Raw genomic sequence first — 14,227 nt, 5'->3', positions numbered from 1 at the left:
TGCCATTTTTTTTTCCGAGAAGAGTTTTTAACTCTTCCAGCTTTTTTTTGGGTCAAACATAGAGCTTGGGAAGGGCAGTGCTTCTTCCTTTTATATGGATTTTTTGCAGGATTACTGTTGATTCTGCCTTGACTGAGGATTATTCTCTCTCAGGCTACCATGCTCGCAGGAGATTTATGTGCGTGGCTGGCAAAAGAGACAGGGGAGGTGGCAATTGCAGGGACAGAGGTAGGATAATTGTACCCCGATTCAGGTGGGTGCAGCCTTGGAGTATCAGCTGGAGTCACGTGCAAAGGTGAAATGCAGGCAGCCTTGCCGTTGCTGTTATGCCCTGTTGTATGCCGACGGCTGCAGAAATTATGTGGTTCTAGCCCAGAACTGCTGAACCGTATTGATTTGTTTTTTCCTGCTGTTGCAGCTCGACACTTTGAACGCTCCACTATAAGAAGCAGATCTTTTAAAAAAATAAACAAGGCGTTCAGTGTTCTTCGAAGGACAAAAAGTGGAAGCGCGGTTTCCAACCAGGCTGACCGGGAAAGGGAGACTGTTGGAAACTCTGCTGCTGGAGAGGAAGGTAATGCTTTGTTCTCCTTGTGTTATCACTTAAAATGGGGTAGGGGACTCTACCCATGTGGGAACTCGATGTCCATGACTGATATGCCTTTCATGTGGTGGGCTGTGCGTGATTAAAAAAAAACAGAAAAACCAATCTTTCCTTATTTTCTTTAAAAAGTTGTTAGTGACTGGCAGGCAAGAATATTGCTGGGGTGTGTGGGACCTCATGTAAGGCTGTTCTGGTAACTGCCTGTGTGCTACAGCCAGCCCAGTATCTAGCACGCGGGATGTGGGATCTGGGCGTCTGGGATCTATTACTGGAGCTGTCACTGATTTGCTCTATCATTTTGTTGAAGAGGCTTCACCAGCATGTGTCTGTCCCCCTAAAGCAAACGGATCACAGTGATCATACGTTATAGGAAATTCATCGGTTTTGGCTAATGTTTATGAAACACTGGAAATTCCCAGTGGGAGGATGGTATGAAAGTGCAAAGCACTGTAATTATTCCAGCACTTCTGTGGGATCCTTGGTGACAGACTTGTATTATCTCAGCCAGGCAGGTGATGAAGTAAGAATGCTGTGCTCTTAAACAGCAGGGAGAGGCAAGTTTGTCTGACGTATGTCAAGGATGAGGGGTCTGGCAGGCAGTAACACTTAACATTTGGCATTCTCAAAGCCATAAGCAAATGTTACTAATTGCTTTGGACTGTAATTACAAAGCCAGCATTAGCGTTCATGCATCAAAAGGAAGGGATGATAGAGTAGGAATCATCATCTTAATCAAGGTCTTCACTGAGCTTATTATTCCTTTGCTTGATGCCTCAGCACCTCACTTCTCTTCCCAGATTAACATCCTGGGTAAGGGCTTTAAGAAGAAAAAATACCCAACTTCCTTTTTCTCTGTATTTCAAGCTATCATTGAAACCCACACAAAATAAGGACAAAAGACTGCCAAATGCTGTGTTTAGGCATCATTATTCTTGAAGTGGTGAATCGGAGAACAGCGCTCAATTTTTCTTCTGCTTTATTTGCTTATTCCTTCAGGAAAGTTTCACTATGTTACTGTGTACTGACTCTCCTAGTCCACATACTTGCTGATGTAGCCAAAATAAAACCTGATAATTCAAAACTGTGAACATTTTCCATAAAAATAATATGAATCTGCTCCTTGGCTTGGAAACATCATTAATAACTTTAGTGTCCCAAATATTTTATTTTTTTTCCCCCAAGTAAAATTTTGCAAATAATTTGTCTACAGCCCTTTTTGAGCAGATGGTTATGTTTCGCATTCCCTAGCAACTGCTCAATCCATTGTAAGCAAAAGGTTGCCCTTCTTCAGCTGGAGTGAAATTCTGCGTGTCTCAAGTTCATACTTTTCAAAGGACACCTCTTCAGGATGGGTCATAGACATTTGTATGACTGCTTTCTACCTAGGCTTGTAGTTGACATTGCTAATTGTTCCACTGAAAGCGTGGTTTCATGTCCAGAGTGTATGAGGATGATCTGGATGCCAACAGTACCTATCCATAACCCAGCGCCGTCCTGATGGTAACAGAAGGAGGTGTGAAGATGACACTGGCCTTTACATTTCCAGCAGAATGAAAAGCACTGTTGTTTCCTTCTTAAGGGACATATAATGGGGCCCTGAAGTGATTGCCACTTCAGGGTCCCATTCACAGTGCCAAGATTGTCATTCTGTCTTTGACTCTGCTTGTGGTTTCGTTCCTCTGCGCCAAGCCTGCCTGTAAACTTCCAAATATATTCTACTGCACTGGAAAAACCAGGTAGGCATGTAATTACTTAATGAGCAGTTACTCTTACGCATGAGATCACAGAAGCTGGGTACCTGAATTACTGTATTAATTACATATGCAAAGAATGCATTTTGATTATACAGTTCAGGAATTTGGTCTTTAAAAAAATGCAAGCAAGTAACTTGCAGCAATACAAATACAACATTAACAAGGATCTCTACTCAGTCCTTTGCAACAGGTGCTTTGTGTAATGGCATCTCAGAGGCTTTCCCTGTTTCTTCTAGCAAATGAATAAACTTCTTTCTGTAGCAGTCATCATCATCCTGCCAGCTGGAGGCTTGTTTTCTTCTCCAGTTCTTTATGTTTTCTTATTTTATTTATTTTTAAAAATCTTCAGCTGTTCTGAACAGTCTGCAGTTGGACTCCTGTTTAGAGTTGCTGGTCAATCTTTAGGGACAGCTGCAGTATGCTCTGCCCTGTGCTCACTAAAGTTCCAGCCCAAACCTGTTGGAAAAAAGCATCCCCACATGTCTGTCTCCCCATTGCCACCCTGCTCTCCTGGGAACAGAGGTGCTCCTGTGGGTGGTCGTTCCTGGCCTCAGAAGTCCCCACACCCAGTGTGAGACCACCGATTCCTGCTGCTGCCTTGCCCCAAGTTTCACAGGTTCATGCCTGGGACCACCTGAGAGCACACCTCAGCCATGCCTCATTGCTCCAGAAGATCGGACGGCTCTCTGGTGGCTCCTTTCCACACCACGCTTAGTCAGCGTGTGAGCGGAATAAAGCTGCCTCATGGTGGGCACAGAGTGAAATAATCCCTTCTTGCTGATAACCTCTTATTGATAAAGGAGCTGTCAGATCATCTGGCAAAGTTCAACTTATTACAGTCCATCTGTCCCCAGTTTTCAGAATTCCCTCACCTTAGTTCAGATGTCTCTGTTTAATCTGTGTTTTGCCTGTATTTTGGTCAAAGGAGCTCTGAGAGTGAAAACCGTAGTGCGTACCTATGTATTGGCCCTCAGCATCAGCAGCACTGATGTCAGATTAACGATTTGCCCACTGCAGAGTGTGTAGGTGCCTTTAATCTGAAGCTGATATTGTCTGTTGGGCCAATGCTCAGTTGCAATATGACTGTGAGGGTGCCAGACAAAATAATCATTCCTGATGTGGGAGAAAAAATATTCAAACAACCATGATTCTGCTTAACTTGAAGCTGAATGCAGTACTGGTTTTGGAAAACTCCTTTGCTACCCAGGGACAATGAAAAATATGATGTGTAACAGCAAATGTGTTTCTGTTATAATTACAGCAGAGAAATAGTTACAGTCTGATGCTTATACCTGGAGCTGGTAGCAGTCCTGCACTCTGAAGATTACTTCATGTTTTCCATTTGCAGCCTGTGGTTTGATTTGTTTAAACAACATCATATGCACCCATTTTGGATTTAAATGATTCAGGCTTTCTTTGTTCCTCTGTTTAAACCTTTTAATGGCATTTTCAGCAGAGAACTGTTCATTGTCCAAACGGAAGAAAATGTTAGAAGTGAACAAAAAGTGCAAACACTGATGAGAAAATGTTTGGGGGAAGGAGGCATTAAGATTTTCTCATTTTTAATAATTTGGTCATTTGTAAATAACCCACGCAAAGAAGTATTTTTCTGTAGTGCAGCACCCAAGCTTGTGATATCTACCTGAGAGTAATCTCATTAATAGCACTTACAGCTACAAATAGCTTTCCAGGTTTGAAGTAGAAATTAGGAAAATTTAAAAGAGATGGTTTCATTCTGAGACGTGAGGAAAGGTGACAGGAACATCCTTCTGGCACGGATGCATGTAAGGTGTAATATCTTCTGACTGGATCTACTAGTGTAAATTACTTTGACAATCTACTTACATGATAAAATATCTCCGAGCAAAGACTGCTCCTGCTTTGCTATGCTTATTTGTATCACTGTGCTCTTAGTTTGGCATCACACTCTCTAAATCCACTTCCAAGAAATATATATACTTCCAAGTATATGTATATATATACTTTACTCAAACTGATCTACAAATACAAGTCGCAAACCAGCTAACGCTTTAGGCGGAAAGAATTTGGGAATGCAATTGTGAAAACCTCTATACAGTTTTACAGTAAAAGGGAGCCGTGCTGCTGGTTTTTAAAAATATTCATTAGTTCCATTTTGCAGTCAAGCCATTGTAAAATAAATTGAATTTATGATTGCTTGAGGATGTCAAATGTTGTTCAAAGTCAAACTCATTCTTCTTAGTCTCATGGTGAGTGCAGTTCTACCATCTGCTATTGCTTTGCAGCAGTCAGGACCAAGGCAGCCCTGGCAGGCTCTGTCAGGACCACAGAACAGACTCTCCTGTTGTATGGGTGTATCTCACTCCTACTGTTCAGTCTGAGCCCTGTTGTACTTTACATATACATATATATAAAATAGATAGATATTATAAATACTTCAATGTTTGGGAAAGGTACATGAAGAAAAAGAAGGTAAGTGAAACACAGATGGCTCTAGGTATCAACCATTTCATGGCATTAAGGCTCTCTGTGTGCAGAAAAGAAAGTGGCTTAACCAGCCTCAGGACAAGACAGCGCAGCCCAACTTCTGTCTCAGGAAGGCTGCACACCGCAGGAATCCTACACTGTTCCTGTTTTCCCCAGATTTGATTCAGTTGCAGTTCTGATTTCCCAGAAGAGCTGTTGGAAATCTTACAGAACTGGTTCAAAACACTCTGCTTTAGGATGATGAGGCAGGCAACTTCCAGAAGAAAGATTGGCTCTGTAGCATTTCCTCCACTGCAGACTGATAAACTTTGCCTGCTGTAGATGAGATAGCCACAACTTTTTTGAGACACATTCAACTCTGTTACAGCTTCATTTTAGTTCTTTTGGGGCTCCTTTGGTGAGAAGAATCTCCAGAAGCAAGAAGAGACATTAGAGCTGGCATTGCCTTCTACCTGCCCCCTGCATCAGACCAGCATCCGTGGAAAATTAATGGAAGGCATTAAATCAAAATGATGGCAAACACTTGCAGAATGAAATGTTAAAGGAAAATCAATCGGGAAGGAAGAGTTGCAGAACAAAGTTCCACACTAGCGCAAGTGCACGTGACATTCACAAACACAAGAATTTTCCAAGAATAAGTTACACAAGCTTCGTTTAAATTCTAGTGACCAGATGCCGGGAAGCATGAGCGTGTGTCCCTGCAGAAAGCCTTATTCGTGGGGGTGGGCTGGCACCTCACATCAGTCAGACCTTCTGATCTAAATAAGGACTTGCAACCTGAGACACAAGTTTTGTTTACTGTGGCCTTTGATTAATCTGGACTCAAGAATCATAGCAAACATTACTTTGTCGCACTGGATACCGGGAATGAAGGCAGAAGTTATCCTGATGGCAGCACTGTCAGAAGGAGCACAGTGCACGCAGAAGTCAGCCGAAACCTGAGCACTGAAGGAATGCTACCATTAAGTATTATAAACTGTGGGGATAAAATATTAAGCATACTTAAAATTTTGTATTACACTCTCATGGCCACTATACTAACAAGCGCTCAGTGTCCTACATCATACCAGACAAACGGAGTTTACTGTGTAAAGCTGGTGTCTCCTATGTTATTTGTTACTGTAATGGGATGTGTGAAAATATCAATAACATTGCACACTAATGTAAGGAAAATGTTGCTTGAGGAAAAAGCACACACAGTCTTTCTGAATGCAGATGACATTTTATTATATTGACAGATTCAGAATGCTCCATACAACCCCCGGTGACAAAAACACAACCCTCTGTGGGAAAACCTGCAAGAATCACCAAAAACAAGACAGAAAGTTTACTTCTTTCTAGATTCAGCAGCTCTTCGATATTTAAGGACTGGAAATATAAAATGGTAAAGAAAGGTATGCAATATTCCTGGGTTTTCCTGCTCTGGAAAACCTGGTTAAAGAGAATGGAGAATTCTAATTAAGAGTGTAAGGGCTGGAAAATGGGGTCTGTGCAAACTGATGCTCCAGCCTCACAACAGGCTGTGTATATGTGAATGGTACAAGCCCTCAACCAGTTGGAATCCCTTAAGCTGGGCTGCTGAGGCCCCATTCACTGTACGCAACCAGGTGCTGGAGCAGCGTCCACCTCTTCAGGGTATGGTATATACATTAGAAAAATTCAAGTTGAAGATATTGCTTTCCAGGCACGACATCATCTTGAAATAGGCATAGTAGGTTTTGATCAAACTGCACACAATGTATGCAGACTGTTTGGTGAAAAAATGATCATGAATTTCTTATTCAAAAAAAAATATGTATTTGTGTATTTTATACATTTAGTTTGTCAAACTTACTGTTAGTTTATCAAAATAGGCATTTCACTTATAACAGCCTAGGTTGTTGGTAATACAAACGTCCCTGTATATGTCTGGGATGAAAACAAGAGGCAAACCTCCAACGAAGAGAGCAGAAATTAAGGGATCATGGAGTTATTTTGGTTGCTTGGCCCATCTGAGGAGAAAATGGTGCCATTTATTAATTATATTTGGTAAAGAACACAAATCAAGTGAAGACAGGAAGTGAGGCAGTACGTCCTGCTAACTATGAAAAGAGAAACCTTAGTGACTTGCAGACTAGCAACAAAAATATCTTGGGAAGATTTGTTTTGTTGTAGACTGCACACTTCAGAAGGAAATTAGGTATTAAAAATTCCTCTAAAAGAATCTGCATAAAGTCATATTGAAAGTCAGCTAAGTGCCCCTGCAAGACTTAATAAACCAGTTAAGGCATTGTTCAAGATGCAAAGAAACTTACGTAAGTTTATATCTTATATAAAGATATATGTAAGTCTTATATAAGTGTAGAGACTTGTTCACTGCCACATTGCTCTGATTTTGCTCTGGGATAATTACAGACTGAAATAATGTGAGTGTCAATAGCTTGTTCAGTCCACAATTCTCCATGGTCAAGAAATGCAACTGGGTAATTCCTTTAGATAAGGTTTCGGAATGAGGTATGGGAGAGTGAGTGTTTGAGTCAAAAAGCACAGTTTGTTAGGACATGAGGTGAATCATCATGCAATGGGAAATGGAAGTAGTTCTGCTATAGAACTGCTTTGGTAGTCTGCAAAATATACAGAGATATTTATTTATGCTATTTCCATGCAGAGATGATCTGGGGATCCAAATTATCATTTGCATTTTTACATATAAATACCCTTATAGCCACAATGAGAGTGTAAAGTGTGCATGCTTATTCTAATGCAGGGATGAGGCCTTTGGTGTTTTTTGAGGAGTATGTGTATCATCTGACTTTAAGCATCCCACTGAGATGCCAGAGTTAATTGCCTCTTTCTTCTTACATAGCAGTGGAGAGAGTTTAACACCTCCAGGGTGATTTAGCTGTGAAACGGGTATCGTTTCCTTTGGGTGCCCATGCACTATGAAGAAAGCCAGAGCAAGTATATCACCAAATTATGCATTTGACTTAGAGGCCTGGATTTAGAGGGAGTGAATCCACCCTTCAGGCTAGAGAGAAGCAAACAAGTTACAAGCTGGGCAAATAATGTTCAGAAAATAGAGGACTATGGGGAAAATAAAGCACCTTCCATTCCTGAGATATTAAAGTTGTGTGCAAAACTGAAGTAAACCCGTATTAGCACAGAAACTGCCACAATGACAGTATAAACTAAATGAATACTTGGATATTAGGTTGATGAAGGCTGTATAGTTATCTAGATAGACTTCTATTGCCTGTCAACTCTGTGTAAAACAACAAAGTCGAAGTCTGTGCTACCGGTAGGTGCTTTTTACAGACGTGGAGGAAGACAGCTTCCCGCCCCGAAGAGCATATGATCAAAGAAGTGGTAAGGGATGCAACATGGTGTTTCTTAATATTTTTTTCCTCTTCTTTCTTTCCCCTTGCTCTCTCCCAAAAGGTTTTGGTGCCTTGCTGGTTTGTTGCCTGCTAATTCTGTAGCAGAAAATATTTATTCTATCTCAGATACTGCTCTGTTAATTTTCATTTAACACTTTACCGCTATTCAGTAACAGTCGCTGTACTTTCATTTCTAAAATAGGTTATTGAAAAAATATTAGCACTTAATTTTTCGACTTACAGGTTTTTCATATAAGCGCTGGATTGGACCCACACACAAAAAATTAAAAAGCTTTCTTTCATCTATGGGGGATTCAAAATAACTGAAGGCTGGTACACCTGTGCTAAAAAACTCACTGGTGTTTTTACTTCAACTTTTCTCACTGTTGAATGCAGATTAAAATTTTGAATTGACTTAGAAGGAAAGAAAGTATTAGTGACACGTTGTGAAAGCAAACATGCCAATTGAAAAGTAGGGTTTGGAAGAGGATATTCTTATCCAGTGTATTATAAATGCAAAAAGGACCCCTGCCCACATTAGTTCCTCTCCCCCATACCCAGATGGCCAGGACCAGCAGAGATCTTTCCTTCCAGGCACCTTGAGCATACTGTGGTTTTCATACAGACACGGCGCAGTAAGAGCCAGTCATCCCTACTTCCTAGCGCTCAAGCAGTGATGAAAAGAGAGGAGTCGGGTAGGGAAACTACTGTTTGTTTTGGGTTGCCCGAGAAATCTTGCTTTTCTGTTAGCTGAAGATAAAAGAGTGCTTCCTTGGATGTCACAAGCCAAGCACCCAGTCCTCAGCTATGGCACAAAAAATGGAGGAAAACAGGACAGTCACAGCTCAGGCCAGCCTAGGAAGCTACCAGTGAGACAGGGTGTGCAGCCCACCACAGCGGGGATGGACGTTTGTCGAGGTGTCTATGCCCATCTGGTCTAGGACCAGCAAGGAACCATGGCCTCGTTCAGAGGGGTCTCTGGTGACTAAAAATGTATCTTGTTCTCTTAAAATATTAACACATGTAACTGGGTTTCTTTTTCTTATGTACATTTCATCTGTCTGGATTACATCAAAGGTTTGGGGCTGTGTTTTGTGAAAAAAAAAGGAAGCTTGAATGTATTAATTAAAAAAAGATCCCTTCAAGTCCACTCACCAAACATACGTATTCTTTCCTTCCCACTTAGTATAAATCACACCCACGCATTAAACCTAATTTGGATAACTGGCAGGTACTTGAAGTTGTGCGGTGCATGTTTTAACAAAGCAAAGCTGTGATGTCAAATAAATATCTTACAATGTGCATTTCCAGGTTTTCCCAGACTGTATCATCTGATTCCAGATGGGGAAATTACCTGCATTAAGATCAACCGTACCGATCCCCAGGAAAACCTGGCCATTAGGATTGTGGGAGGCAGTGAGACTCCTTTGATTCACATTATTATACAGCATATTTATCGAGATGGGGTAATTGCCAGAGATGGAAGATTGCTGCCTGGAGACATGATACTAAAGGTACAGTACTCTGGAGGTACAAGATAAAAGTATCCTAACAAAGAATAAGGCGATGTAAGTCCACCATGAAATGAGATTTGCAATGCTGCTTGTTTGTGTGGGTAGAATAATGCATGCAGGAAGACGTTCAGTTCCTCTGCATGCTATGATAATTTCATTCATTTCAACTGTTTTCGAGGCCCGTAGATTTATTTTTTTTTCCCATTCATTACCAGGCTTCTCTGATTTCTACCCAAATGGTAGATCCAAAATGTAATGTAGTGCAATATACTGTTGGCATTTCTGACCCAGTGGTGCAAAAGTTTTTTTCTGAAAGCAGCGGCTGGGCTTTTTGCACTGTTTGTTTCTACTGAACTGTGGGCTTAAATATCAGTTAGTGAGGTTTCCATTGCCTTACGTCACACTTACACCAGGATAGGTGATAGGGGCCTGATCATGGTTAAGTTATTTCAGCACCTAGCTCCTCTGTATGATGTGTTCAGCACCGCAGAGCGTGAGACGTTGCCTGCTCTGTTTTGGGAGTCTTGCTCCATCAGCAGCCACAGGTGAAATCTCTAAGAACAAACTTGAGCAGCATTCAGGCACTAGCTGTTGGCTGCTACTTCTGCTCCTGTTTCTATAGAAATGTATAACTGATGAACTAGAATTAGGCCAGATGGTTAAAGATCATGTACCTTGTGAGTAGTGGCTTCAGCAATAGCTTTTGAATGGGAACTGCACTCTCAGCTGCCTTAGTGACTTGGAGCTCTGCAAGGATGTTAAATTATATTAATGTTTCAATCCTTAGAAGAAAAGAGCGATAACAGAAAATACTAGTTTCTTTCCTTGCTTTGATGCTTTGATGTTATGTAGTTGGAGTGCACAGGTATATTTGCATTGCAAGCCAAAAGTACAACTGCAGCTCACCCAGGTATACCCAAAGAAGCTTAAATCAACTAGCTCAAATATTGGTGACAGTGTAGCCAGAGATGGCAAAGAGCTCAGCACAGGTTCTCCAAATTACAGGTAAACAATTGTGCAGACTGCTTTGTTCACTGTGGGCCATGCCGCCATGGATAGACTGGTGCTGGTACCCAGGCTAACCAGTGTGGCATTAGCTGGTATAAGGCTACGGGAGCAGGAAGTGGGGTGGACTGCAGGGCAGGCATGCCCCACGTGTCTGGGCATGCGTATCTCAGGGTTGTCTTCCAGTTGGGACTCTGGATGTCCATCTTGCTGCCTGCTCTGGCATGCCTGGCTGGTAGGGTTAGTGAGTAGTTCTCCCAGCCCTGCTGATTTCTACTGAATATTCCATGTGAATAATTAGAAAGGATACTGTCCTTTGAAGTTCAGAGCACCACCTGTGAGCCACCATGCTTTCCTAGCTTTGCTGACTCCAGTGGTAGCTGAGGGCACTTGAGGCAGGCTGGAGTTGTGACATGTTTCATGTCTGATGGACTGCTGGTCAAAGGGATTTCGCAGGATCACAATGCAAGCATACTTTGCTCTGGCACTGTTTAAACGTGCCTCTGGATCGCTGTTCCGGGTGGCAGCTGGGTGAGTGTCACCCAGTTGTGTGTTTCAGGGAGTTTTTTGTCTGGTGCCAGCACAGAGCAGCAGAGTTAATGGCACCACCGAGTTAAAACTGTTCTTGCAGGGCATAGCCAAACTGCAGTGGGAAGCTGTGACTGCAGCACGGATGGGCCCGGCTCAGCTCTCCCCAGCTATGGCTGACTGCCCGGTGGTTTACTGGGGATTCATAGCGATTTCAGCCCCATGCAGCTCATGCTATTCATGGTACCCAAGCTGGCAACTTAAAGTTGTGAGCTGTGTCTCCACAGGTGCAGTCCCCCGTCAGACCGCAGTGGGGACAACCCCATCATGCCAGCACCGGCACTCTGCAAAATTAAACACCAATTGAACACTTCTGTCCATGCTGGGGAACATTTCTGTTGCAGTTTGGAGATGTTTCTTAATATTTAAATGGTTCAACGTGTGCAACGCAAAACTACATGGAAATAACTTGTCTTATTCAGGTTTTCCAGCCAGCAATGAATTACAGCCTTGCAACTGGTTTTCATTTAGCAGTGATAAAGTGCAATGCCCTGTCACTCTTACACATGCGGACATGACAGAATTGACTGAAAGCTCTTTTTTTTCTCCTTCTTTTCTCCAGCCAAACTAAAGAAGTGGCAGTTCTGCAGTTTTACTGCCATCTGAACTAAATCTTACCTGGAAAACACTGAGAAACATAAAAAGCCTGATTCTCTGGTGCGGTATATCAGCATAATTGCTAGTAAATATCCAGGACACTTGAACTTCTACTTGAGGATCTTTTCTTCATTTTAATTAGAGATTCATTGATGGGAAACATTTATTTTTACTGTACCTAAAACAGCTGGGAGATAATGAAGAAGAGAAACAGCAGGAAAGTGGTGGGAGTGAAAGGAAAGGCTGGCAAGGTGATTTGAAATCAGAAGCTAGTGGAATAAAACTAAGATATATGAAAGGATATTGGGGCTTGGGGAAGAGCTATAATAAAGCTGAAAAATAACATGTATGTCTGGAGACGATCAGGAAGAAAGGGGAAAAAAAAGAGGCAGAAAGTGTCTGTACAGCATGTCCTTCCCTTGGGGGGAAGACTGTTCTGCACCACAAACTTGGCCTCCTGCATGACACAGTTTGAAATAGCACGTGTCACTTTGTATGAACACATCTGTGTAAACAGATCTGCCCTCTCCAGTGCCAATTCAGATTAGACAGTCTTTCTGCTGTTTTCCAGGTAAATGGCATGGACATCAAAAATGTGCCTCACAACTATGCTCTGTCAATCCTGAAGCAACCCTGCCACGTGCTCCGACTGACGGTGCTCCGAGAGCAGAGGTACCGATGCCGAAACAGCGGACTTTCCCTTGATGCTCGCTGCAACAGGGACGACAGTTTCCACATTGTGCTAAACAAAAGCAGTCCGGATGAGCAGCTGGGAATAAAGCTGGTCCGCAAGGCTGATGAACCGGGGGTATTTATTTTCAACATGCTGGAAGGTGGCGTGGCTGCCCGTGATGGACAGCTTCAGGAGAATGACCGGGTGTTGGCTATCAACGGGCACGACCATCGGTACGGCAGTCCAGAGAGTGCAGCCCAGCTGATACAGGTTTGTCACCACTACTTTGACCCCAGTTTCTGAACTGTGCAAAAACCAAGCAGTGTATTTTCACTGTCCATTGCAAAGCAGGGGCCAAACTTAATGGGTGTGTATTTGGGGAGGGAAGGAGACGTGTCAAGCTTGGATGGGAATTTACACCTCTAAAAGCAACCTGGTTTCACTGTGGGTACAAGGGTGAATATGGGCATGGACCATCTCCCAGTGATGCCTGCTGCAATCAGCTCACTCAGGGGGCATTGTAATGTACAGGTCAATGCAAACCTCCACATACTCTGTGCATCAGCAAAGAGTGGTGCCATCTGCCAAAAGGCAGGCCAGCCTGTGCCCCGGGAGCACTGGGTCCAGCTGGGTCCTGACTCCTCCAGCTCAGCCAGCAGCCACAGTGCTCCCTGGTGCAGCCCTGGAGCAAACCAGAGCAGCCTAAGGCAATGGACGGCATGTTTCAGGATGATCATCATCCTCCCAGACTCGATGATTTCCCATGGATGTGTTTTACAACTGAAGGTACTCCATACCTCGTAGATATTTCTTACCTAAATCCAGCATATGGAAATCCATATGTTTTGGAAAAACTGGATCTGTAGCTGTAGTTTTTATAAATCTGTATTTATACTTCCATGGAGAACTAAAGGAGTGCCTCTGCAATGCACTAAACAGTCTTACCACAAAACTATCAGAAAAAAAACCCTGTGCCTTTCTCAGCTACAAAATCAGTCATCTTCTGCCTAATTTGCCCTCCAGAACGGTTTTCATTTGTTTTCTTTCTTTACAGCCTACCCTTTTAGAAAACTTCAACATAAAAAGCAAATCCACGAATATTTTGTTGCTTTTATCTCATATTTATAGCAGTCCTTATACTTGTGCAATTTTACATTTCCTTTGGAGGGATGCAGAATGTTCACATATTGAAGAATTTCATGTGCCTCAATAACAAGATGTCAAATCAGGCTGGATGCTTCCCCTTTCTGACAGGTATAATCAGGGTAACATGAGTCGGACTGAAAGGAGCATTCAAATCCATGCATTTTGTGGAAAGGATCCCTCCTTTAGTGTAGGTTCACAGTTGGCTGTAGCCGACTTTTATTGAGAAGTATATAGAATAGGTAAAGAAAACGGCGTCCCCTTGCATAATGCCAGTTGTTGAAATTCTGTTCCAGCATCTTTCTGGATTACTTTACGTAGCTCACTAACTGGCAGCAGAAGGCGGTGGGGGGGCGGTTTAAATTCTCCAGGGGGAACAAGTCTGGAATGAAAACCTTTCTAAAAAATTGCTATTCTTGGAACAGTTCTTTATGGCTACAAAACAAGGCAACAGCGCTTCATAAGCAAAAAACGCATGCAGCCTAGAGATGAAATGGAAAAAATGACTAATGAGACCATTCACACAC

At 42.5% G+C, this 14,227-nt stretch overlaps 1 protein-coding gene across 2 annotated transcripts in view; it reads left to right on the top strand.

The window, feature by feature from the left end:
- LNX1 (ligand of numb-protein X 1) overlaps positions 1 to 14,227 on the top strand; it is a 70,204-nt gene that overhangs the window by 35,657 nt on the left and 20,320 nt on the right. For both annotated transcript variants that reach the window (XM_075149083.1, XM_075149082.1), the window contains exons 3-5: positions 419 to 574; positions 9,492 to 9,694; positions 12,456 to 12,827. In XM_075149083.1, coding sequence (XP_075005184.1) covers positions 419 to 574; positions 9,492 to 9,694; positions 12,456 to 12,827 — 731 coding nt within the window. The remainder of the gene's footprint in view (positions 1 to 418; positions 575 to 9,491; positions 9,695 to 12,455; positions 12,828 to 14,227) is intronic.

Source organism: Calonectris borealis, chromosome 4 (genome assembly GCF_964195595.1).
Source record: "Calonectris borealis chromosome 4, bCalBor7.hap1.2, whole genome shotgun sequence".
Lineage (NCBI taxonomy): Eukaryota > Metazoa > Chordata > Aves > Procellariiformes > Procellariidae > Calonectris > Calonectris borealis.
The sequence above is the reverse complement of the archived record's forward strand: the minus strand, read 5'-3'. Positions and strand labels throughout refer to the sequence as shown.